This window comes from Panthera leo, chromosome C2, assembly GCF_018350215.1.
Source record: "Panthera leo isolate Ple1 chromosome C2, P.leo_Ple1_pat1.1, whole genome shotgun sequence".
Classification (NCBI taxonomy): domain Eukaryota; kingdom Metazoa; phylum Chordata; class Mammalia; order Carnivora; family Felidae; genus Panthera; species Panthera leo.
The window spans coordinates 65,550,175-65,577,212 of NC_056687.1; the positions used below are offsets into that span (position 1 = coordinate 65,550,175).

Consider the following 27,038-nt stretch of genomic DNA (forward strand, 5'->3'; position numbering starts at 1 on the left):
GCATGTATTCTTGAAGACAGAGAATAAGAAGTACAGAAAAGACTGAAAATAAAAAGTAAGCTGACAAAAAAAGGAAATAGTATTATTTAATAAATATTTGTCCTAGGCTTGAGAGTACGGAGATAATTAAGGAAACAAGGAGGTCCGTAATACTGAATTGGGGCTAGTTCGGAGAAAAGGTATGAATAAGATAGACCATGTTATCTCAGAGACATGGTTGAAAACAACATAGCAACAGGCTCAGAAGGCTTTGGAAACGTTAATGATGATAAAGGTTTCTTTAACCAACTGCAGATACCATGAAACTATCCATCAAAAAAACCATATAGTAGTTTATCAGGGAATATCAAGAATCTTTTGATGGTGTATCAATCATTATGTGCTCCATAACCAAACACTTTAATGGACAATTTAAATAAAAGCAAAATGAATTTTAAAATAGGTATCGATAAAGCCAAGATACATTTATCCAATTATCCAAGATACAGGTGTGCTATTACCAAGGGACACATGCACCCCCATGTTTATAGCAGCACTATCAACAATAGCCAAAGTATGGAAAGAGCCCAAATGTCCATCGATGGATGAATGGATAAAGAAGATGTGGTATATGTATACACAATAGAGTATTACTTGGCAATCAAAAAGAATGAAATCTTGCCATTTGCAACGACGTGGATGGAACTGGAGGGTGTCATGCTAAGTGAAATTAGTCAGAGAAAGACAAAAATCATACGACTTCACTCATATGAGGACTTTAAGAGATGAAACAGATGAACATAAGGGAAGGAAAACAAAAATAATATAAAAACAGCAAGGGGGACAAAACAGAAGAGACTCATAAATATGGAGACCAAACTGAGGGTTGCCGGAGGGGTTGTGAGGGAGGGGGATGGGCTAAATGGGTAAGGGGCATTAAGGAATCTACTCCTGAAATCATTGTTTCACTATATGCTAATTTGGATGTAAATTTTAAAAAATAAAAATAAAATAAAAAAATTAATAAAGCCAAGATAGATATTCATCAACTAAAAAGCTGACTGAATTCATTTAACTAAATTTTGCTGCACTGTTGTTTATAATGCAAATGAAAGAAGAAACATTCCCATGAAAGGGCAAACTGAATAAACTCAAACATACCTGACTACTTGATAAAGCAATCTTTTAAAATATTAAAACAAAACATAAATCTAGTTGACGAAACCTTAAGTATTCCTTAACTTAAAGTTTCTATTCTTCCAAATATGAATCCCAAATTCAATGATAAGTAGATAAGAAACTTTCCTAGGTTTTTTTTTGGGGGGTAGGGGGGACAGTGCTCAGTGGGTGGGTAGGGTGTATATGTTTGTTCAAACTGTGTATAGTGTGAAAGCTGAGGATAAGTTGGAGAGAAGCAATCAATGTGCTAACCAGAGGGAAGAAATCAATCCCTTTGTTCACCAGACCTTCTCTAACAGTGATGTAATAAAATATCACTCATCAGGTAGAGAGGAATCTTCTTCATTAGTTCTGAAGCTCAACCTGCAGACCTGTCGAAAGGAGTCACTGAAAGAGGCAGACGTGCTTTTTCTTCTGCAATTAGGTCGAGGTCTTCATGTGTATATCAGGCCTCCTATATACATGTGAAAATTGCCAGTGGTTGTCTGTTATAGGTAAAGTGGTATTTCTCTCACAAAAAGGTTTAGACAATTTCACAATGGCATGCCCATTTCATCTGTGTACTTTTCATGAGAAAGAATTCAAATGCTAGGATGTACACCTTGATCACACACATTACTGAATCCTAATGCTGCTTCTATGGATTTTTTTTTTTAATAAACAAATAACCCTATTATAACTGCTCCTTTCTTCTAACAATTTCAAAGTGTCCAGAAAATCCCTGACCAAGTTTCTAACAAAATCTTAAAATTAAATAAATAATTAAGCTTCTTAGAAGGTCAGACAAATAGTAAAATAATTAGAAGGCTCACTACTGCTTCTTAGTGATATTAATGATGTTTAATATGAGGACTACATAATATCTACACAAATCCATGACTACTTTGCCTTGGAACTGCCTAAGAGGGAGCATCACAATTTGTACCAGTCACCAAAAAATGTCTGAATGTGTTTAGTATACTACATTTATAGCAGTGACATATTTTAGAAGCTACCCAGCAAAATGTTAGTATTTTAAAAGATCTGGTGATGAAACCCCCAACCAGGACAATGCTTGCTAAAATAACTTTCCTTGTAAAATTTCATACAAATTAGGTAGAAAATTTGGTATTGGGAAGGTGTAGTGGGATTAACTGTAGACTCACTTAAACATACAAAGCAACCAATTTCCCAATATATTCCAGCCATGGAATAGGCAAGGAATTGGTGAATAAAGAAAATACTGATCCCTGTTGGAATTTCCTGATTCCAATTCCTGAGGTCTGATTCAGTTATGTCCAACCTTTGAGATCCAATGACTGAAGGAAAGAGGGTGTGCCAAAGGTCTCTTCAGGTTTCCAACATCTAGATGAAGATAGTATCATTCAGGGGGTCCCAGAGCACTGAGGCCCCAGTGCCAGAAAAATGAGATGTCTGATAATCTGTTTTGTGAATCCAGAAGGTCAAAAGGATCTCCAAGTTTTCTGTCCCTTGTTCATTCCTCTTCTTCCTCCTCTAGCTGATCACAGAAATGCTTGTTTTAATTATGAGTAATACTAGTGATCATTTATTGCTAGTTACTTGTGGCACAGTAACAAATATCAAATTGCAGTTAGCTTTATTGTTAAGCTTTACTTTAATACAGCCCTGTATTTTACTCAAGTGTTTAATCTTCATAGTTCTATTCATATGGCAGGTTTACTAGTTAAAACAACACTAACAGCAACTAGAAGGCACACTAGAAAAGTCCAATAAATACTGGTTACATGAATATTGTGTTTACTTAAAGTGGCATGTATCACTCAAACATTCATTAAGCACCTACTACATGCAGATCAGGAGTTATCTTTATTTCACTTGGGGGAATTAGTACAGACTTCACTGAAAATGTATGAGGCTGGAGGAGGGTTTTATTCTGCCTATAGCAGAACCTCACTAACACCCTCCCACCCCAGTGTTTCCTATCTCTGAACCCTCTCTAGCTATACAACCAATTGGGGGATTGATTCTCCTTTTCCACGTTCTTGTATTACCCGGCTTTATTCTGGTCGTTCATTTATTGCTATTAATATGTGCTTTAAAGTTGCATCTGCACAACAGTTACATCTTTGCCTTGGTAAACAAGATCATCAGTTGGAAACACTGATCCAAAATCAGAATACAGAAGATCAAATAGAACAACATCAAACAACACTTCTTCCCTGGGCAGAAACACTCTGAGTGTAACAGTGATCTAGAAGGAAAAGGAGAAAGTACTACCAGTGATGACAGCCCAATTTCAGAATGGCTGTTAAGATAGGGCATTTTAATGCTTAAAAAGGAAGGGCCATCTCTCAAAATGATGGCACTCTCAATTTAACACATTTAGTTTTATGGAAAAGGATTTCAAGAACATATCTACACATTTCATGTGAACAGATACAAAGACTCCTGCATATCCTTTTCACTAATATGCACAGAATCAGAGTCACAGCGCCGTAGAGATTGCATATACTCTATACACACCAAATACACACACACTCTTTAAATCCCCAAAGACATATTATATATATTCAGACATACATAGAGCCATAATTATATCTGATATTCTGGGCAAATATAACAATTTGAAATACCAAAATAAAACAATCTTCACTCCTTTTAAAAAGCTTGTAAATAACAGATATGTATAAATAAAGTTTGAGCTAAATTATTTATTCTTCTTCAAGTTGAGCCTTTTCTTTACTTTAAAACGCGTATGTCAAAGCTGAAGTTAATAAAAACTTTGGAGGCTTCTAAGGACATTAAAGTTAGCTGACTCTATTAAATAATTAAATAATTCTTTAATTAACAATTAATTAAATATTTAATTATTAAACAAATAATTAAATAAATCTGATTAATATGAAAAACTGTCCATTCACAAAAGTCCAATATTTTCAAAACCATATTCTAAAATCTAAGTCTATTTATTTTCATGTCAGTTTGTCTTATGAATGTAATTTACTAGAGAATAGGTAAATAGCATTTACCAGGCTGTGATTCATTATTGCAATAAACTTATTTAGGACCACAATGCACAATGAAACACCACATCCACTAGGATGGCTATTAAAAAAAAAAAAAGGAACATAAGTATTGGGGAGGATGTAGAGAAACTGGAACTGTTGTAAACTGCTGGTGGGAATATAAAACGTGCAAACCACCATGGAAAATAGTTTGGCAGTTTCTCAAAAAGTTAAACATAGAATTACCACATGACTCAGCAATACCCAGAAGAATTAAAAACAGTATTCAAATAAATCTCTGTAAACAAATGGTCATAGCAGCACTATTCATAATAGCCAGAAGGTAGAAACAAGCCAAATATCCAACAGATGATGGATAAACAAAATGTGGTGTATCCATACACTGTGTATTGATTGTTTGTGTCCCTAAAAGTCATATGCTGAAGCCCTACTCCCCAACGTAATAGTGTTTGGAAATGGAGCCTTTGAGAGGTAATTAGGTCATAAGGGGAGAACCCCCATGAATGGGATTAGTGGCCTTATAAGAAGAGACACAAGAGACGTAATCTCTTTCTACCATACGAGGATACAGTAAGAAGGTAGCCATCTGCAAATCACAAACTATGTCTTCATCAGACACCAAATCTACTAGCACCTTGATCTTGAATTTCCCAGCCTCCAGAACTCTGAGAAATAAATGTTTGCTGTTTAAGCCACACAGTCTCTGGTATTTTGTTATAGCAGCCTACACTGATTAAGACATACTACAGTGGAATATTATTCAGCCATAAAAAGGAATAAAATACTGACACATGCTACAACATGGATGAACTTTGAAAACATTATGCTAGGTGAAAGAAGCCATATACAAAAGGTCACATAATGTATTACTCCATTTATATAAAATATCCCAAATAGTGAAGTCCAGAAGCAGGAAGCACATTGGTGGTTGCCAGGAGTTGGAGGAGGAGTTAATGGGGACTGACCACTTAATGGGTATGTTTTCTTTAGGAGCAATGAAAATGTTTTAGAACTTGATCAAGGTGGTAGTTGCACAACATTGTGAATATACTAAATGCCACTGAACTGTTTACTTTAAAATGGCTCATGTTATACAAATGTTTCCTCAGTTTTCAAAAAAACTTAGGATTCCATAGAATAATAAATTTAGTTGTTTTAAAATTTTATTTTCTTTAGTAATAATGAATAATTATTAGTGAGTAAAGAATCGTATATATGAACAATGAAACGGAATCCTGGATTTTTAAATCTGATTAAATAAAATGTTTAAGTATCTCAGTTTTGATCAACACATACAGGTGTATTAAAGAGTTTATACAAAATATGTCTGAATATAGGGAGAATTATTCTCCAAAATGTGTCCATTATAAATACCATGTGTGTTTGGGGTTCTACTTAATTGCTTACTTGACAAAAGGCTTCCTTAATTCATGTAATTGAGAAACAAAGTACTCATTGGAGAAGACACTTCGTGTGAATAAAACCACAATCAATGCTTGTTTGGGAAACTAAGTTCACCTGACAAAAGTGGTTAAAAAAAGAGAGAGAGAGAGAAACAGAGAGAGAGAGAGAGAGAGAGAGAGAAACAAATAAAGTTAACATTAACATAATAGTTTCTGATGTCAAGATTCCACAGTAACAAATGCTGGATGTCACTGTATACAGAGCCTTTTGGGGAACACTTTAAAAAGCAACCCAGCAGATAGTTATATGTGCAGCTAATTAACAGACACCTACAGTACAAAACAAAACAAACAAAACAAAACAACAACAACAAAAAAAAACTTACGAAATTTGATACCTGTAGAATTTCCAGTGGTGGCCTCATACAGATTCAAAAAATGCTTCATATCAAAAAATTTAGGTGATATAACCTAAAAATCTATGATAGTTCAAAAAGTAGCCCTACTGATGACAAAGACACAGATGTAAAAGATGCATTTATAAAAAGTATTAATAAAATTATTTCATGAAATGAGAGGTAAAAAAGTGAAATGCCTGAATAAATATTAATTTTGTATAATGTGTAATTTTAAATATTTTTGAGTTAATCAAAAGAAACCCTTTTGTGATCTTAATGGGAAAATAGAGTATCACTTTATATTCAAAGATTATCAGTATATGTATGCATCAGAGAAAAGACTGAAAAGAGCTACACTATGAAAATGTTTCAGTGATTAATTTGAAAGGTAAAAGTGATTATTTCAGGATTGTGATTTTAATTTTCTCTATACTTCTTTTGCATTTTCAACATTTTCCTCAATCTACATGTACTACTCTTGATTAAAACAGAACAGTAAGAACTGAAAATAAAGTTTGTTTTCTTAGTGACATGGAATTATATAGAACCTTTGCTCCAGAAGAGGCCAAGAGTCTCCCAGTCTAACCTACTGCCAAATTGGAGAACATTGGACATCATCCAGCTTCTTCCTCATACTGAGATCAGTATTTTGAAAAACACTTGTTCCACTGTTAAACAATTGAAAAATTCCCTGATTCATCAGTAATTTTATTTATTAATCTCTATCTATGCCAGGGGCTGAGGTCTGCATGATAAACTCAAATATGTAGTATTCTCTAATTTTCTGCTACCTACTATTTCCAATTTTATAATATGGAGAAAGAATATAGGCTAACACCTTTCTTTAGAAGATAATCTATGAGGTATTGTTTAAGTTTTCACTTTTCCAGGATCTACTGTCGGTTCTGTTCCTTTGTATACCCTACCCATCTTTCATTAACATCTTAAAATGGCATAGCCAGGACCTAAAACAACATTCCAAATGATTTCTGATCAGCCCTAAAGAGTCAGAATTAATCCCAGGATATCTGAATATTTTTCTTTTACCTTTATGAATGCAGTTTAAGACTGTATCAGCACTGCTAATAGTTACATGTTATTGACCACTTAAGATTATAATCAATGGAATCACCCAAGTCCATTTCAGTAACAACTCAGGTCTTCCAAATCTACTGCTTAAGCAAAATGCATTTTTCCACTTCCAAGTTTAAATATGAGTGGGAGGGGAATTCATCTTAGAATAAAGGAAATATATATTTCCTGGTCACAGAAAGCTCTCCATTTCCCTTGTGTATTTTTAGCTTGACTAAACTAATAATCAATCGAATATTTATTGCATGTTTTATCTACAGGAAATTGTACACTTTTAATGTTCAGTTTATGAAGAAAATCACAGCATCAAAGGCAGTATGGCTGATTAAATGAATCACTTAAGGTCTTAATCAGAGAGAAAAGTGAACACAGAAGTGGTTAAGAAATAATGACTTTCCCTGGGTCTTTTAGAAACCACCGATTCACAAACTCTGTTTTCCTCTCAATGTTCTCTCAGCAGCAGCAATAGTGCCAAGCCCCAGCAGGGATAAGAATCTCTCTACCTACATCCCTTATATAAGTTCTAAGAAAGAGTTACAGAATTCCAGTTTTCCCTGTTTATATCTGACTTTATACAAATATAGCCACCAATTTATTTCTAGGTTTAAAAAACTTGATATAAATCCTTGGGAAGCAAGAAATACTAACATTCTAAGTTTCAAATACAAACCTGAAAGTTAAATTGTACATTAGTCTTATTAGTGAAATCTCTATAACTTCTCATGTGCCAAGATTTATTATAATCTGCCAAAAATGAGAGCAGCTATGTCTACTGGAAAAATCTTATCTGCCACTATTTTGTCCAAACCATACAAGTAGTGGCCTAGTAAGTGGTTAGAAAAAATGCTCCCTACTTGCATAAGTACTTAATGTGCCCACTTTTGTCCTACACAGATTTTAATTAACAGAATGTCACTTCACACACATAAGTAGTTTTCTCAGAAATGGTAAAAAGAGCTAAGTGTTTGGAATTACCTTGAGTGGTGAAGTTGAAGAGTGCAGGTGTGTCTCGCCCATTTGGTAGTTTGACATTTGGGTCCCTTAGTTCATCAAAAAATGAATGTGCACAAGCTTCCAGTGGTGTCAATCGGGCAGTTGGTGTATACTCCAGCAGACGGCTACACAGTGCAATTGCCTCCGGTGGAGTCCGGGGTCGGAAGACCTACAGCACAAAAAAAAGGGAAAGAACAATTAATGCTTCAGTGTAAGAATCTTAGCAAATTATCCTTTGAGTACTGAGTTAATTCCCACCACGTACAACAACATGGTTGCATTTGTGAAAGGAAGCTTCTAGAATGAAAAGAGTTAACTGCATATGCTTCACCACACTGGGGTGAACTGCTAATTAAAAACTATATGAGAAAAGCTCAGAGAAAAAACTAGGGGAAATAGGAAAAAAAATCTACAGCACAATTAAATATGCACACAAAATACAGGCACAAGAGAAAGACTGGATTCTGGAGGTAAGCACACCTAGAAAAATATAAAATTTTTAAAAAAGATTTGACTACTGTGGCAGTAAAATAAAAAGCTGCCTCTTTTGTGTGATTTTTAGCAGAATATCAGAATAATTGACAGCCCTACTCAAATTTGGTAATCAAGATCTTTTAAAAGAGAAAAGCTATTTACTTTAGATCTACAAATGCCAGTGACTTGGTATTAACTCTTTAATATAAGAGTCTACCTTATTTGAAAAAAATTCTTGAATACCCAGAATTTGACAAACTGTCCAAGGCTTTTCTCAAGGAGTAGCTGTTATCACAAACATGGCCAGATTACCCTCATTTGAATGAATATTCTAGGGTTTTAATTAGGGAGAACGAAATGTACTTTTCATTAAGAGCCATTAATTCACAGAAAAAGTCAACTGAAGGCTATATTAAAGCAAAATGCATATGAACTAGTTTGCTTAAAAGAACAGAACGCCTTCCACATCTATGTCTTGAAATGCTTAATCAATACATAAAACTATGAAAATAACTCTGTTCTAAATTATGGAGAGTTGAAGAATAAAAACAGAAAGGAGAAAAACAGAAACAAATATAAACAGATGAACAGAAAGCCTTTGAAACAAAAGAAAAATGAAACGTATACCCCTTGATAGGAAGAACACAGGATAACAGAGGGTGTCGTAGTGGCAGCAGACAGACATATAAAGAGAGGCAGAAAAGTATAAATGGAGGGAAACAGTGCAGGAAGGACATGTAGATTGTGATGAGGCATGGAGGACCCTGGGAGTAAGGTTTCCTGATGAGAGCAGCTCATGTAACATCTGGCCGTTCACTTAGACTGGAGGTAGGAGAACTAGTTACTACTATAGAGCTCATTACTTTTCAAGAGACTACTTGTAAGAGTACTTTCTACAGTGAAAACCTTTTTTTCTTTTGTTTTTACACAAAGTTTATTGCTAATAAAGATATTTTCCATGGAAATTGAGAAATTGGCTTGAGTAGGAATTCATTTCAGGACGTTAAAGGCCTTAATTATTCATTTGACCATATTAGAAAACCCTCTGTACAGTCAAAAACTGCTTTATCTTTATTCTTTCGAGTGATCTGAGTTGCCTCAGTCAAGGAAATCTTCAAAGTATTATATTATTTGAAACGTTCAGATCTTCCACTATTTTAAGAAATTTTTCCCTCTCTTGCTTTCTAGCCAGGTTCATTTTCAAATTCAGAATGTAAAAGAAAATAATCAGTGGGAAAACTCAGAAAACCTTTCATAAAAATATCAAGTATTACTGAGAAGTTTTATCCCTGAGGGCTGTCTGCATTTATTTCACAGCACATGGATTTATTTTGCTAGCTAGTCTAAGGAAAAATGCTTTTGCACCAATATGGGAGCACATAAGTAGAATTAAAAGTACCACTAAAAGTAGAAATAAGTGTCTCCTGCTAACATTCAAATGTAGGGTAGCTGGACAGTGAGTGTACTTTAATGAAAAATTTCATGTTATATTAATGAAGATTTTGTGTTAAAGGTACTAATAAACCAGTACTGTAACCTTATCTCTGATTATTTAAAAAAAAAAAAAAAAAAGTCATCCACATCCTTTTAGTATCTTACTGGCTACAAATGAACATCCAGGTTGGTACTAAGATAGGTATTAGCTTATTTTGCCAGGAAATCCTAACTCATGGAAAAACAGAGTTAAAAACAATAAAGAAGAATTCATTCTAAGAGCCTACATTAAAATCAAGACTTAAGCTGCCTTTAAAAAAGTATCTGTTATTTTTGTTATACCCTTTGAGAGATTCCTGATAAGACCAGTATTCTATGGATAAAGGTTAAGTGGGAAATTATGAGGAGTCAAAACCAGTATCTCCCAAAGTTCAGATTTGTGACCATAATATAGGGTGTGGTAGCATACAACTTCAAAAAATTAGAGGCCAAACTAGAAAACAGCTCTTCTGAATTATCTTTGTGTCTAAAGAAAAGGAAGCCAGTAACTACTGAAATCTGGCTAATAACAAAGCTTCTGCTGCTGTACTCATTTAAATTGTTTAAGATTCATAACCTTTATTGCTGCGTATCGTTGTTCATATTTATTCTTGTAAAAGTAATTTTTAAACCCCACAATTCCTAAACTTTAGTCTAGATGTCAATAAATCACTCAGGAGACTGACAACCTAAATATATGATAAGTAAAACCTGTATTGCCACATAGTGAATGAAGAAGAAATCACAGCTAGCTACCTATGCTGTTTTTACTTTTACATTTCCAGAATGAATAACGGTTTTGCCTTTCTAAAAAAAGTTTTCCCCCTAGTTTTATAGACCTGCCCTGAAATTTTGGGAAAAAAAAATTAAGTACATACCCGCACTCCTGAGGTGAAATGTCCTGTTCCTGACGAATCCTAAAGATGATAATGCAGTGAAATAATCCAAACAGGGGAAGTCAATCCAAAAGAGAATAGTCCAGCAAGGAAAAATATATCCAGTGTTATAAGAAATCCATGGTGTTGGGGGGGGGGGACATAGAAAATGTTTATACAGTTATAAACTTTAAACATCAGTCTCCACAGTAGCAAGTCCAAGTTTTAAAAATTATTTCACCACAGTGTATGCAAAAAAATTTTTGATTGCGCAATGGTGAGGCACAATAAAGAAACATTTTAATTTTAATTTATTATGTTCCAATGCCAGTGCGTTTATTAAAAAAATACAAAACCAAAAAAAGTTAAAATCAAAATGAAATCTAGAAGTAAACTTCCCAAAGTAAAGTGTTTGGTCTTCTACGACCTGGATTCATCGTCCATTGACATGACTGGGATGGGGCATATTAGCCTGCTTTTAAAGATATCAGTTCCCAATATGCTAATTTTTATCTATTAATTTATTCCAGTTAGACAGTATAAACATTTTTTTGCTTAATTATTAGTGATGGAAGAAAGTAATAAATATATTTAATTTATATTACTATAGATTTCAAGCCAGATATTTTCAATTTGTGTGAGCTAAGAAGGATCAGGCCACCGCGGATTATTCTCCATTTTGGATTGACTTCCCTGCTAAAAGATATTTGCTGACATTCTCATTATTTTAGGATTCTTCAGGAAATTGACATATCACCTCAGGAGTGCGGGTATAAACTTACTTTCTCTATTGTGGGCTTTGCCCCCTCATACCCTTGCACCCATTACTTAGTAAAAATAAATATAGAACATTCTTTCCTTTTTGGAAAAACTCACTGAAAAAAAAATGCTACATCTTTGAGCACTACAAATTCAACACAGTTCCAAGTGCAAATATGCCCAATTCACCCACCAAAAGCTAAACAAAAAATATATACAATAAACAATACAACTAAGGGACAGTCACAGTTATAGGTGACATGCATAGTAATGTACACCAACACCTAGGCACAACGGAGCCAAATATGCAAGGGAGGTAGTAGGATCTATTATGTCTAGGTATTGAGAATAAAAAATGGCAGAACTCACCAGTAGCTGTGAATTCCCTTGGCTATTCTAAGAGAATTTAACATTCTTTTAGGATAGTTTCCAGTGGGGGAATTAATATTTTGCAAAAATAAATAATCCGCGGATTACTTTTAGTCTGCAGACTAAAATTTAGTACACGGATTAAAATCCGGCCCATCAGAATAAAAATCTCTCATGAACTAAAACACAATCAGCTGGACAAAGATAGAAAGCAAGACTAAAAAAAATGAGAGCACAAAGTAAGACTCAATTGGGCCAACTAACGATTAGTGCGCAGACTAAATATGGCCAGCCAAGTATGTTAGCAAGGCCATGAAGAGCCCAAAACACCCCCTGTAAAAACTAAAAACAAAAGTAAATAAATAAAATAAAACAGAACAAAGCAAAAAATAAATAAATAAACAAAAGAAAGAAAACAGAAAGGAAAAATTGAAAAGAACTAAAACACTGACATGAACTTTTAAGTGATTCAAATACTACCTCACCTGTGCAGCAACTCATTTTCTTAAATTGAAGCAAACTCTCACCACAAATACTAGTCCACAGAAGAAACTAACAGAAAAAATTCATTTTTTCAAAAAGAAAGTCTCTATGGTATTGAACAAATGCAAATGAGTCCTTAAATGAAGAATTATTCAAAATAAATTTGCATTTGGATAACTCAAAAATGACAGAGGCAATTTTCTCCTTACATGTCCTAGACAGAAACTTTTGCCATCAAATACCAAATTTCAACCTGGAGCTAACTGTTATGACTGAATCTTAAGCCTTTTAAAATTACCATTTATAAACAAATATCAAGGCCTATGATTGATTCTCATAGCATCAGCTCTCAGCAATTCTACTATATTAAACAGCCAACCAGAGCAATGTAAAAATGCCTAAGGCAAAGATAATTAATCTAAGTAGAACACAGAACAAGTGCTGTGCCTGTTCCGAACAGCTATTCTTTCCTAGATTTCATTGTGATAAATGTACAACATAGACGCTGTTCTCTGGTTATACACAAAATACACAAGCACCCAATGTTGAAGACTGATAAACCATGAACACTCCTAAAGAGCAACCCCAATACTGCCTCTCAAGCAGTCTATTTATCATCTAAAATTATTTGCAATTTGTAAACCTAAATATAGGATTAAAAGTGAGACGATGCCATAGATTTGTTGAAGAGTTATGTTAATTAACCAGGTTAAGTAGCTACGAAAAAAACTTAAGTCTACTAAAGAGTTCACATGTGGTACATCATTCATAAGAAGCACAAACATCCTTTCCTTAGCCACAACAGAGACAGCATTCAATAAATTTCATCTGTACTAATTAAAAGGCGTATTGAGTTTTCCTGAGCTCTACTACAGTAAGAAATTATTATATGTGTTGACATCAGCATTTAGTTAATTTCTCCCTCTAACATCACTCACTGATAAAATAGTACTGCAGGCTTACCCAGAAGTATGATTTACCAAATGTCCACTTACTCAATTTAATCTCTCATTGTTCACAAAATAGTTACTGTAGTTAGACTGACCTTCCTAGGAATATAGGAATATTTTCTTTTTATCCATACCTCCTCATCTTAAGGGACAGTCCCCTAGGCTACAACAATTCCTGACCTTACCAACATGTAATCAAATCAAAATCCTCCTTCAACAGCCCACCCCACCTTTTTCTTCTATCACCTTTAAGAAGGCTTCCTTTTTTCCTCTACCTCCCTCACTGGAGATCTGCCTTATACCTATACAGCATGTGAAACACCTCTGAACACCTACAGCACACAATCAAGTATCTGGTTATATGTTATTCAATATTTGCTTCAACTGAGTCATTTATATCACCTGTAAGCTTTTCAAAAACAAGGGCTATATATTTTACTTCTTTTTCATACTTTATGGTATCCAGCACAGTGCTGGGTACATAGGAGATAGGTGTTTTAAGGAAAAAATGATATATTAAAAGTAGATTTTTGCTTTCTTTTTTAATTTGCCTCCAACCCTATCCCTTTGCTCCCCACAAGTGATCTCAAAACTTATGCCTTAGTATTCTTTCTTGTTTATATTATCCATCTTACATAGGGATTAGCCACCCTAGGGGCTAGATTTTAAAGTGCATAGTTTTCAGCAAAGAAATGGGAGCATAGCCAGTATAACTAGAAAAGTGAGGAAGTCTACGCACATGGGAAAATAAATGTTAGAGAAGAAGTGATTATTCTAGCACTAATGTAGATGTAGGTAGAAAATTCAGTAGAAAACAGTGTATTTTTGAGACAAGTGATAATGGATTAGTAGAATGTTCAGGGCAGATGTTAAGTAATAATATAAAACTAATTTACCTAAGCAACAGAACAAAACAGACAGGTGCAATCTTAGGAACTAGTAGAAATCCCACCATTGTTTTAGGCTTTCTGGAATACATGTGAGCAAAACCAGAAAAGGTTGATAAGCTTGCCTGCAAAAAAAGAAGTCTGACAACAAATTTTGTTTTGTGCTCTCTCGACCCCTCTGAAGGCATTTTTTAAAACTGTAAATGTGTTAAACTATAGTTGAAACAGCTAAGTTTACCAAGTGAAAAATATTGTACTGAAAAGCTCAGAAAAAAAAGGTAAAATTATAAAGTCTTAAAAAAATAAGTACGGTAGGAAAAAAAAAAGTACAGTAAGGTTTTGTGTTTAGTTTTAAACACAGAGAATAAAAAATGTACCATGTCCTATCTAGTCTGGTACCTTTAACAGCTGAAACGACCTCGAACCCAATTTTCTGCTTACTCATAGCTAGTTGTAAATAGTACATTTATTCATTTTCAAGTATGTGGACAGTGTTCTAAGAAATTGAGTATGTAAGGACTGACTTGTGGATACTGCTTTCTGTGATACTTAACCAATAATCTATGGCCCCATATATCCTACAGACACTTAACTATTAAACTTACTACGTGTTCCAAAGACTTAGCAACAAACATTTTAAAGTAACGGATATCCATCTTATTATTACCATTATGAAAAAGAAATTAGGAACTGCTACAAGACATATGGTGTAACTTGAAAGGTACTATAAGAGTTATATGGTGGGAATTAATCATGGAGAGCTCAGAAAATTAGAAAATATTTCATGGGAGAAGTTAAGATTTGAGTCTTGACAAAAGATTAAGATGTGGTAAGCAGGGAAGAAGAAGATCCTTCCAAGTGTGAAAAGATGCTAATAAAAGAGAAATATAAATCACTTCTCTGGGGGAAAATTAGAGGTTAGAAAGGTCAGGGACAGAACAAGAATAAACTTCTTGCTTTTCTGGGGAAAAAGAGAAACAATAAGGAACAGAATGACTGTATAATCTATTATCCAAAATGGGACACTTTTGAGAGTGAAGGGACATTCAATTAATAACTAAACTAGACAAGCAAAAAGTGGGACATAATCATCACCTTGTCTTTATATGTATGTCATATTTTCCTAAAAGCAATGAGTAATCAGAGAAGATTTCTAAATAGGAGTGACAGTATTACATGTACTTTTAAGAAAACTTTGAGCCACCTGGGTGGCTCAGTAGGTTAAGTGTCCCACTCTTGATTTTGGTTCAGGTCACGACATCATGGTTTGTGAGACCAAGCTCTGCATGATCAAGCCCTGTGTCAGGCTCCACGCTGATAGTGTGGAGCCTGCTTGGGATTCTCTCTCTCTTTCTCTCTCTCTCTCTCTCTCTCTCGACACATATGTGCTCTCGCAAAATAAACTAACATTAAAAAACAAAAAAAAAAGATGCGAAACTGAAGGAGGGAAACTGGTTAGGAGGCTGTTTTAACAATTCTATGATACGATGATGGCCAAAACTAAACTCCGGGCAGGACAGAGAGGACAAATCATAGAACTATATTGGAGGCAGGATCTTTATATTACTTTAGAACTAAAATAAAATAATCCTTTTTATGCATATTACTATTTTCCAAAGAATCCTAGAAAAGACAATAGCTAATTGGTATCTTGCAAAAGAAAAAACTCCAGGCACAAAGAGTAGGAGTGATGTTCAAACTAGATCCTCACTTCATACCTAATAGACTGTCATTTAACCATACCTCGGTATACTAAGTGCAGAATTTAAGCTTCCTCTTCTGCCAGCCAATTTCCATCTCTTTTTAATTCTCAAACTTTCTTTGCATCACTTGTTTTCCTTTCCATCTGGCTTTTTATTCTTTGAAGTTTACAGTATACAGCAATGCAGGAGGTTTTCATCCTCTTATCCCCACTCAGTAATGGTCCCTGTTTCAAAACATTAGCATTTTCTTTCCTACTTAAACTTTAAATCAATGAATTAGATTGCTCTGGCTATTAAGTAATACTCAAGGGCAACTTATTGGATTTCTAAATTCTCAAGATTCCTGCCCTAAACCATACTAGAAACATCTTATTGTCCAGTTCTTCTGTTTGCTATTTTTCCTACACATCTAAATCCCTTCACTTAATGTTTGCATAAAAGACATTTCTTTTTTTTTTCTTTTTGAAATTTTTTTTTAACGTTTATGTATTTTTGAGACAGAGAGAGAAAGAGCATGAACAGGGGAGGGGCAGAGAGAGAGGGAGACACAGAATTGGAAGCAGGCTCCAGGCTCTGAGCCATCAGCCCAGAGTCCCACGCAGGGCTCGAACTCATGGACCGTGAGATCGTGACCTGAGCTGAAGTCGGACACTTAACCGACTGAGCCATCCAGGCGCCCCTTAAAAGACATTTCTTTCTTGATCTTTCTGTCTGCCTACATTTTTGAGCACACCAGCTTCCAGTATTTGGGGATATAGCTGTACTATACTGCAGCACAGAAAAGCAGGGTTCACATGCTCACAGTTTTAGGAAATGGACCTAATGTAGGTTCTATCAGAAGACCAAAATAAAGGCAAAGCAGCTTTTGTTTCCAGACTTTGTTACCTGCCCTCAAAGGGCAAGAAGCTCTTCTCTTTAGAGAACATTATACGTTTCTTAAAAAATAACTTCACTGGCAGCCTAGCATAAGACAGTACTTCTGAGGCTGGTGCTTACTATCATAACAGAGAAGACAGGGGACTCACTTCCTGCCAGAAATTTAAAATTTTGTGTTTTCATTTTGATAATAACCTATTTTAAAAATCAACATAAGCATATTTTGGATCATCTAGATTCATCCAGATGACAGAATAGTGTCATGGAATTTCTGTGTCTGAATTTGGTTTTGTGTTTACAACCAATAACATCAACCTAGTTATGTGCGCTAATGAGAAATTAACGTAAGTGTACTTATTACATAATAAATGCATTTGTACTAAGTGAAAATCAAATTATGCCAAGGCACACTATATGAATGAAGAGTTCACAGTAGTTTGAACACACAAAATAGGTGGGAGAAGTGAGTCATCATTCTACACATGGTATATAGGAATGGAAGCCTAAAGAAGACAAACAAACAAAAGGGCTTTATATAGATTATTCAAGTTTGAAGAGCATTATTGTAAGATATAAAACATGAGGAGTCCACATAAGTAGAGGAAGATGTAAAGTATACATATTGACCACAAATCTTATGCAGGCTGCATTTTAATTATAAACAACCATTCCTCACCTCACGTTCCATCTTAGCTAATACTTCAAAAGATATATCCTGGGGGAAAAATGCAGAATATGACACACACTAATACTGGCAGCAGTCTTGATGTAAAAAAAAAAAAAAAAAAAAAAAAAAGGATAGAAACTGTTAAAGTAAATTTCATGACCTCAATTTCAGCATCATGTTGGTTAGATAGATACTCTATATTAAGGGTAGCATGTAAGGAATACTTAGGTTATACCAAAAAGAGCTTTATTTTTCTTTCTTCATAAAAATGACACGCTTATTAATGAAAGTGTGGAAATGCAGAACAAAGAAAATAAAATCACCTACACTCATCTCACTCAAACATTAGCATTTTGGGAGTATTTCCCTGTATTTATTCAATATATAGAATTCTCTTTATTTTTTGTTTTTCTTTAACATGGTTGAAATCATAGTATACTACAAGTCACTTACACTTTAACTTATAAAACTTCACTGAATTCAAACTACAACTCAAACTTTAAATCCCAAAAGGTCACCTAGGAATCTCTGAGTTTAGACCCAGGTGAGAGACCCTAAGTATCTTCTGACCCAGTTCAAAATAAACTTTAAGCGTAAAGATCAAAGAATGGTTTATCTCAGAATATTTAGTGTTTATTATAAATTTTAAAAGGTGTGGTGGGGAAGGCAACATCATGGCCAGTAAAAGCTAACCTAGAATTCTGGCACTAAAACACCAAGATCTCCGATTCTAAACAAGTAATTAGTGACAAAAGGATCTTCTGCAGTGAAGAGAGATAATAAGATTCTGAGAACTTGAAGGAAAAGTAACGAGAACCATAATACGATTTACAGAAAGAAACATACTTTGAATCTGGGAATATAAATTATTTCATCTATAGCCCTAAATTATTTCACCTCTTATCATAAAAGATACATAACTAACTAAATGAACCTATCAATGCTCAAAACAAAATGTTACATCTACATTTTTAAGTACAGAAAATCTCTGCTTGAACCATAAAAGAGTTGAACATTTCTAACTCACAAAAATATATAATGAAATATACATAAAGACAAGAAGAGGTACATGTTACATAACTCTAAATAAGTCTGGCATTGCATGCGCGCGCGCGCGCGCACACACACACACACACACACACACACACACACACAGAAAGTAGAAGTTTAATCCTGGCTTTGTCATGGCCACCTATGTAATCCTGAATAAGTCACTTGGTATCTTTGGCCAGAGTTTCTGAATCTATAAAATAAGGACACTAGAGATTCACTCTAGCAATAAACCCTGATTGAGATTTTTTTCCTCTGCTCTAATCTCACAAATTACACCGAAATGAAAAAACTTTTAAGTAAAATCTCTCTTAAAATTATTTCAATTAAGTATCAAAGCAAAAAATCAATTTTCTGGTAAATTAGTACCTATGCTCTTAGAATTGGTTCCATTTAATGTTGGGGTGAGGCTATTCAAGGGCTAGTGATAGCCCATTAACATACCAATACTTTCAATGTACACTCCAAGCGAGATCAAATCTTTTTATTTCTCTCCCAAAACACCAACAAGAAAGTAAATAAAAGAAAAAAGACAGTATAATCTATAATAAGGTCTATATAAGTTTTAAAAATATATGAAATATACATTTTCATATGCTATATATTGAAAAAGTATCTCTAATTGTGTAAAGAAATTAACTTCTGAGTTTTACATAGTCAAAATTTATATATAAGATACTACTCCTGGTGAAATTCTTTATTTTGATGATATAGGTACACTGTCGTTATCCTACAAACAAAAACCCAGGCTGAAAACCATCTACAGGAAATCAGTAGGGACAAAACTATATACCGTCAATGACACACTGATACTACCCAACTATATTTAGATGCAGAGCTGCTGTATACTTTGTACTCAGGCAGCTATCTAGTATCAAAATAGTTTAGTTTAAGAACAATGAGAAACCCAAGTTTAAGTTAACTACTGGTTAATGTGCTTTTTAAAAAACTCTTTTTGACTCACCTTAGTCCAAGGATGTGCCTTAATTTGAGGGAATTTGAATTCTGTGTAGTTTGGGTTCATTTCTCTAATTTGCTCCCTTGTTGGTGTCCCCAGGACCTAGATAAAGAAAGCAAGTTATTGCCATATTTTTCTATATACTTACAAATATTAAGTCTTTATGTTTTAGCATATTGGTTTCATTGGAAAAAGGAATTCCAAAGTTATGAAATACAAAACTCGTTAGAAAGAGCAGACTTTGCACGAGACTTTTTTTTTTTTTTTAAGTTTATTTTTGAGAGAGAGAGAAAGAGCACACGCGCAAGTGGGGTAGGGGCAGAGAGAGAGGGAAAGAGTGAATCCCAAGCAGGCTCTATGCTGTGAGCGCAGAGCCCAACATGGGGGTGAGATCGTGACCTGAGCTGAAGTCAGAAGAGCCTGACACTTGACTGACTGAGCCACCCAGACACTCCAAGACTTTTAATTTTTAACTGGCTATGGATCCTAATGCTATACTACCCTACACAGACTTCTATGAGATAATCATAATGTGAAGCCACGGTTGTAAAAAAAAGATCACTCAAAAGCATTCAAGTAAAAATCAAACATCTTTGTTCTAGCTAGAAAAACCATCTACTGTAAACATGGACATTTGAAATGAGATCTTTTATTCATTTAGTATAGTCAAAGGTTTTAATTTTTTTAAGTTTATTTATTTTGAGAGAGAGAGAAAGAGAGAGACAGAACGAGTGGGTAGGGGCAGAGAGAGGGGGAGAGAGAATTCCAAGCAGCTCCATTCTGTCAGCGCAGATCCCGACGTGGGGCTCGAACTCATGAACCATGAAATCATGACCTGAGATGAGGTCAAGAGTCAAACACTTAATGGAATGAGCTATCCAGGTGCCCCACAGGTTTTATTATCAATAAATTAATAAGGAAAACTTACTCAAACAGTCATCAATAATACCATTCAGTGAGTATTTAGTGATTGTTTCCTGTGTCCAAGGAACTATGCTATGACATATGGAGAATACAAAGAAGAAGAGATTTCTTGTTATAATGAAATTACATATTTGTGCATGGGAAAGAGTATAATACAAAATAAAAATATACTGAATGCATCATTGCCTCTAGAGATGCAGTATGCACTGGACAAAGGAAAGTCTATGGAATTGACTGCACAAGACAGATGACAGGAAGAAACATAAATTACTAAAAACGAGAGTGCTTTGAAGAAAGATGATATATATCTTTCTTTATAATTCTAAAGCCTGGTATAAAACAAATTTGTTACAATATTCAGCCATTTGTAATTCAAAAATAGTGGCAAAGAAGGAGTGGAACTTAATAATAAGTACTGGATTTGTGGTGGTAACCAGTAGATAATCAGGGCAAAGTAAGAATTTCAGGGTTTTTCTGGTTTGTTTTTTGGTTCTAATTCTCTAGACTTCATTAAAACCAGAACTTAATCAAAATTTTAAGAGTTTTATTCTTCAAAGGACACTCTTTTTTTTTTTTTTTTAATGTTTATTTATTTTTGAGAGAGAGAGACACAGAGTGCGAGCAGGGGAGGGGCAGAGAGAAAGGGAGACACAGAGTCCGAAGCAGGCTCCAGGCTCCAAGCTGCCAGCACAGAGCCTGACATGGGGCTTGAACTTACAAATAGTGAGATCATGACCTGAGCTGAAGTCTGATGCTGAACCGACTGAGCCACCCAGGCGCCCCCAAAAGACACTCTTAAGAAAACAAAAAGGCAAGCTACAGACTGAAAGAAAACATTTGCAAAACATACATTCTGCAAAGGACTCCTATCTAGATTATAGAAAAGACTCCTATAAACTCAAAACAAAACGACAAGCAACCCAATAAAAATGGGCAAAAGATAGAATCAGACACTTCACCAAAGAATACTCAGATAGTAACTAAATAAGCACATGCAAAAATGCTCAACCTCATTATTATCAAGGAAATGCTAGTTAAAACTGTAAGATACCACCTACATACCTATTAAGAAGGTTAAAGTTAAAAAAAAAAAAAAAAGATTGCCTGTGTAAACCAAGTCCTGGTGAGGATGTAGAGCAACTGAAATTCTCATCCATTGCTAGAGGAAAGGTAAAATTGTATGGTGCCTTAGAAAATACTTTGGCAGTATGTTCAAGACATAAACATATACTTACCATACATCCATCATTCCTACTCCTAGGTATTTACCCAAGAGAAATGAAAGCATATGTTCATACAAAAACTTTTACACAAATGTGCATAGCACCTTTTTTTGCAACTACCAAAAAAGTAGCAACAACTCAAATGTCCACAACAGATGAATAAATAAACAAATGAGGGTATACCCATACAATAGAATACTATTCACTAATAAGAAAAAGAACATGGATGAATCTAAAAAAATTTATACTGAGTAAAATAAGCCAGACCAGAGACAGTATCTACTGTTATCATTTCATTTGTACAGAAATGTAGAAAATTTTGTCTCCAGTGACAGAAAGGAAAGCCATGATTGTGAAGGCTGGAGACAAGCCTTACAAAGAGTACTAGTGAATTATGGGGGGTGAGGAATATGTTCATTGTCTTGATTTCATGGTGGTAGTTTCTTATGTGAATACGTCTTACCAAACTGTGCACTTTAAATATGTGCACATTATTATATGTCAATTATATCTTTCAGAAACTAAGTATTAGAATATATAAAGTTGAAGTAAGAGAGGTAGAACATTCTGAGCTATAGAGTTATATACTATTATTTGTCAATGTAAGTAAAAAAAGAATCTAGTTAACTATAAAATGACTTTTAATTGCCTAAAAGACAATTTCTGAGCAAACCCCTGATGTCATTGAGGGGATAAAAAAAGATGTGTAAAAATAATCTAAATTATAACACATCACTCTGTGGAAAGCTCACTTTTGGGCACTGGAAACATATCTCCAGTTATTTAAGCTCCCTTCCTTTTTGTAGCAGAAGTCCAACTTTACAGACAGGAGCAAGGTATTATTTAGTATTGGGAAGGGAAATCACTGGCTTTTGTAGCTGTAGACATCAGACATTGTAAGTAAGGAACTATTCACACTTAAAATATGAAGGCTAAAAAGGAATCTTAATTTTTATTATTTTTAAATGTTTATTTATTTTTGAGAGAGAGACAGAATGTAAGAGGGGGAGGGGCAGAGAGAAAGGGAGACAAAGGATCCAAAGTAGGCTCCAGGCTCTGAGTTGTCAGCACAGAGCCTGACGTGGGGCTCAAACTCATGAACTGTGAGATCATGACCTGAGCTGAAGTTGGATGCTCAACCGACTGAGCCACCCAGGAGCCCCTCAGTTTTTATTTTTAAGTAATAAAGCAAACACTAATATCCTATTTTAGACCCTCAATGAAGGGTGTGTGTGTGTGTGTGCGCCCGCGCGTGCACGTCTGTGTGTCTATGTATGTGTGTATATGTACTGGGAAAGAGGGAGAGGAGTGAAAAAGAAGGGAGAGTGAACTAATCGATAATTCTGCTCCCCAAATGCAACCCTAGTGGATTCTTTTAACTACTGGAAGAAAACAACAACAACAACAACAATGACATGAATAACTGAGTATTTAAAATGCATATCTTCAATGATGCTACAACTTACTAATTCCATTTTAAGGTATATCCTCTAACCTAGAGAAACTTTTTATATATCCAAAGCAACATTGTTCATAATAATAAAATACTGCAGGCAAAAGCAAAAATCCCAAAGTAGCATTAATAAATTGAGGTACAGTCATAAAATGGTACATTAACTACACATCCCTTCTGAAGAATCTCACAAAGTGGTGTTTTCACTCATCAATGAATACATACAGTAGGACTGCCTTATATAAAGTTTAAAAGCAGGCAAGACCAAAGTATATTTTAGTTTATATAGTAAAATTGTAAAACTATATAATAAACAAACATGGGAAATAAAAACTAAAATAAAAAACATGGGAATATTTGTTAGAAAAATCAGGTATGGATTATTAAACTCAACAGAGAAAATATAGGAGGGATTATAACCAGATTGGGGCATACATAATTCCTTTAATTGTTTTTTTATAACCTTTTTAAAAAATATTATTTATTTATTTAAAATATGAAATTTATTGTCAAATTGGTTTCCATACAACACCCAGTGCTCATCCCAAAAGGTGCCCTTCTCAATACCCATCACCCACCCTCCTTTCCCTCCCCCCCCCCCCCCCAGCAACCCTCAGTTTGTTCTCAGTTTTTAAGAGTCTCTTATGTTTTGGCTCCCTCCCTCTCTAACCTTTAATTCTTAATATGAGTAATAATTACATGATATTCACTTTATTATTGTGCTTTACACTGAATGCATTTTAATATATTTCTGTATTATGATATATTTCACAGTAAATGAAATGACATTTAAGAAAAATGCCCACATTTGAATCACTATTTGCTGTGCAGTCCCCCTCTATTTATTCAGTACTTTGTTAACACAAGACACAGTCCTAACTCCCTACAAGTTGGTAAGAATGCCAAAAGAAATGAGAATTGAATGATGTCCAATTAGTAAATGCAGACTGCATGGACAGAGATCACATGGACTTATCAGCCATTTGGTTAACTTTCCAATAGGGGCTAAGCAAGAGAATTCCAGTTACAAACTATAATGAAAAGACAGCATCCTCCCTGAAGTGAATGTTATAATTCTTATGTGTTTTTTATTATAACCTAAGGTGAAGTAAATCTGTGAAATACATAATAAAACAGCTGTGAAACATGCCATATATACAAGTTTGCTTAACATACAAACTTTTAATAATTTATTTAATGTGAAAGCAAGAAGGTATATTGTGTGTGTTTTCACTCCTATATCTTCTCCTTAAATTCCTATCTCAGAGCCACTCATATCTAAACATTTGCCCAAAATTTTATATGTATTTTTTTCAGTGAAAACCCTTTTCCTTTATACCAACTCCCCAGATTCTATGATTAACATTTTACTGTGTTTGGTTCATCACACTTCCATCCATCTATCCACACATATATAAATTCACCTTATTTTTTGATACATTTCAAAGTCAGCTGCAGACATTAGTACACCTCAGCATATGTGTACTGGAATTAATTACGGTTCAATATTTATGACTTTTACATAAGTATTTTTCTGTGTATTTCGAATCTTCTTTCAATATACAGAGTGTATATATGTGCAAAATCTGTTATCACACTGAGAAATAATGTTTTAGCAAATAATGATATAAAAAAGATTCTTAATTATAATTGATGGTCAGAGTTTAAATGTGTCCTTTACTTTTAAAATATGTGTATTTGTGACTTCTAAGAACCTAGTTACTAACCAGTAAGTGGAATCACTGATCTATTCACTATTGGTTAGTTAAAAGCAATTAACCAAATAAACTAGTCTGTTACCACAAAGCAGCAATGGAGAACTTCTTATCCATGTTATGGCCACATGATCATGACTCACTGAGGCCATTAGATGGGGAAACAGAGATTCTAATGTCATAGGATTTTCTATGTTTAACTTCTCTTGCCAAATACTCAACTACTATAATATTTTTCTATTCTTTTTATTTTTTTAAAAATCTTAAACCAGGTTCTCCCCAGGTTGGCTAAAAGAGATGGAAACTAAATGGGAAATCCCATAGAACAGGGGTCAGCAAACTTTTTCTATAAAGCATCAGAGTAATACTTCAGGCTTTGTAGGTCACAGAGCCTCTGTCACTACTCAACTCTGCTGCTGTAGCAAAATGCAGCCATAAACAAAAGTTTATTTACAAGAATAAGTAGCAGAGTGCGTTTGGCTCCTGGGCCGTAGTTGCCAAACTCTGACCTCTTCCAAACAGTTTTAGAGATGAGAAAAAATGAGGCCCAGAAGGAGTACCTTTTCAGGTTAAAACTAATTAGAAGCAGAGTTGGGCATAATTCAAATCTCATCAGTGGCAAAACAATTTTAGGAGATGGTATCAAAGAATCCATTTATTGGACTTGATTGGAAGACAATATTTGTTTCTAATTTTGGAAGCCGTGAAAGATGTTGATGCTATTAAGCATGAACGCATAGTGCTGGAAAAAAAAATAATATTTAAGACATTCAAGAAGAACTAAGTGGCCAATATTAGGTATATCATTTCGAAGAGGGCATGAGGGTAGAAAACAGGTTTGGTAGTACTTGATGTACAGGTGCTTGGTGGATGCGACAGTGTATAACAGGTCGAGCAAGCTGAAGGAGAAGAGCACTAAAGATGGCCCATGGGACACAAATATATAGGTAAAAGGAAAATTTAAAAAGAAAACTGAGACAGAAGTCCAAGAGACTAGAAGTCCTACAGACAATGATACCATGGAGGCCAAGGAAAGTAAACATTTAAAGGACAGAGAGGTAACTTATGACACAATTAGCTCAGCTAAAATAAAGCCCAAAAGGTGTTTACTACATCTGGCTGTGAAGAGACTTCCCTTCTGACCATGGTGAGATCAACCATGAAAAGAGGAAGCAGACACAATCATCTGAAGTAAGTGGAGACAGCATATGTAAGTTCTCCTTTCAAAAGGTCCATGAGTGAGGAAAAGGCGAGAACAAAGAGAAGAAATATTTATTCAGCATTCAGTACATAGAAAGCTCTGCGTGAGGGATTATCAGTTTTCTTTTCTCATTTAAACTTTATAAATATTTTATTACCCATTTTACACTTAAAAGAAACCTACAAGTGATGGCGGTAAACCAACTTCTCAAAGCTACAGTTTGTCAGCTGTAAATATGGGATTCAAATACATGTGTAGTTGACTCCCTAAAATGGTCTACCTAATATTAAGGGAAAAAACAAGGAAAAGTTTTTTTTAAATAATTCAAAAAAATCATTTTCTTAAACTCTAATGATTATACTATAAAATGAAGTCTGAATCTCTTTGAGTTGTGCAGGATATACTAAGATTTTATAAGATCACAAGGCTATAATTAAAAGCTAAAAAAATAGAATTAACAATAAAAAATGATTTAAAGTAAATCTACCCATATCTGGTAATTCAACTTAATAAAAACAATATCTTGAACAGTTAATATAGATCTGAGGCAACAGAAGAATTATATGAAGAAATGTAAGCATCTAATTAGCTAAACAAGATTAGAAAGTTTAACAAACCTCAAACTTTGATAAATCACTTTCAGACTTCTTTAATTGTAGATTCTCGCTGTAAATCCTATGCTTACTCATGTCTAACTATATTTGCAATACCAAGCATTCAACTTTTAGTATTTTTGCCTGCCGTGATAATTTCACATGTATAAAATCTTGCTTGGAATGTTGAACAGTGGGTAAGTGCCATATTATGCATAGTTGTGCATACTGTAATTTTATTGCAAGAATTTTTAATTGCAAAGCCTAACTTACAGAAACTATTGTTGTTATTAAATTGTTTGGGGAGCCATAACTGCTTAAAGGTGGTCAAGTGTAAACTAAAAGCCTTAAGTAAAGTAGCACAATTTGTATAA

The 27,038-nt window shown here is 34.4% G+C and overlaps 1 protein-coding gene across 3 annotated transcripts in view; it reads right to left on the reverse strand.

The window, feature by feature from the left end:
• GSK3B (glycogen synthase kinase 3 beta) overlaps positions 1-27,038 on the reverse strand; it is a 197,037-nt gene that overhangs the window by 22,460 nt on the left and 147,539 nt on the right. For 2 of the 3 annotated variants that reach the window (XM_042955129.1, XM_042955127.1), the window contains exons 8-10: positions 19,562-19,657; positions 10,857-10,895; positions 8,014-8,200 (exon numbers count right to left, since the gene is read on the reverse strand). In XM_042955129.1, coding sequence (XP_042811063.1) covers positions 8,014-8,200; positions 10,857-10,895; positions 19,562-19,657 — 322 coding nt within the window. The remainder of the gene's footprint in view (positions 1-8,013; positions 8,201-10,856; positions 10,896-19,561; positions 19,658-27,038) is intronic. The other variant, XM_042955128.1, reaches the window with a different exon arrangement.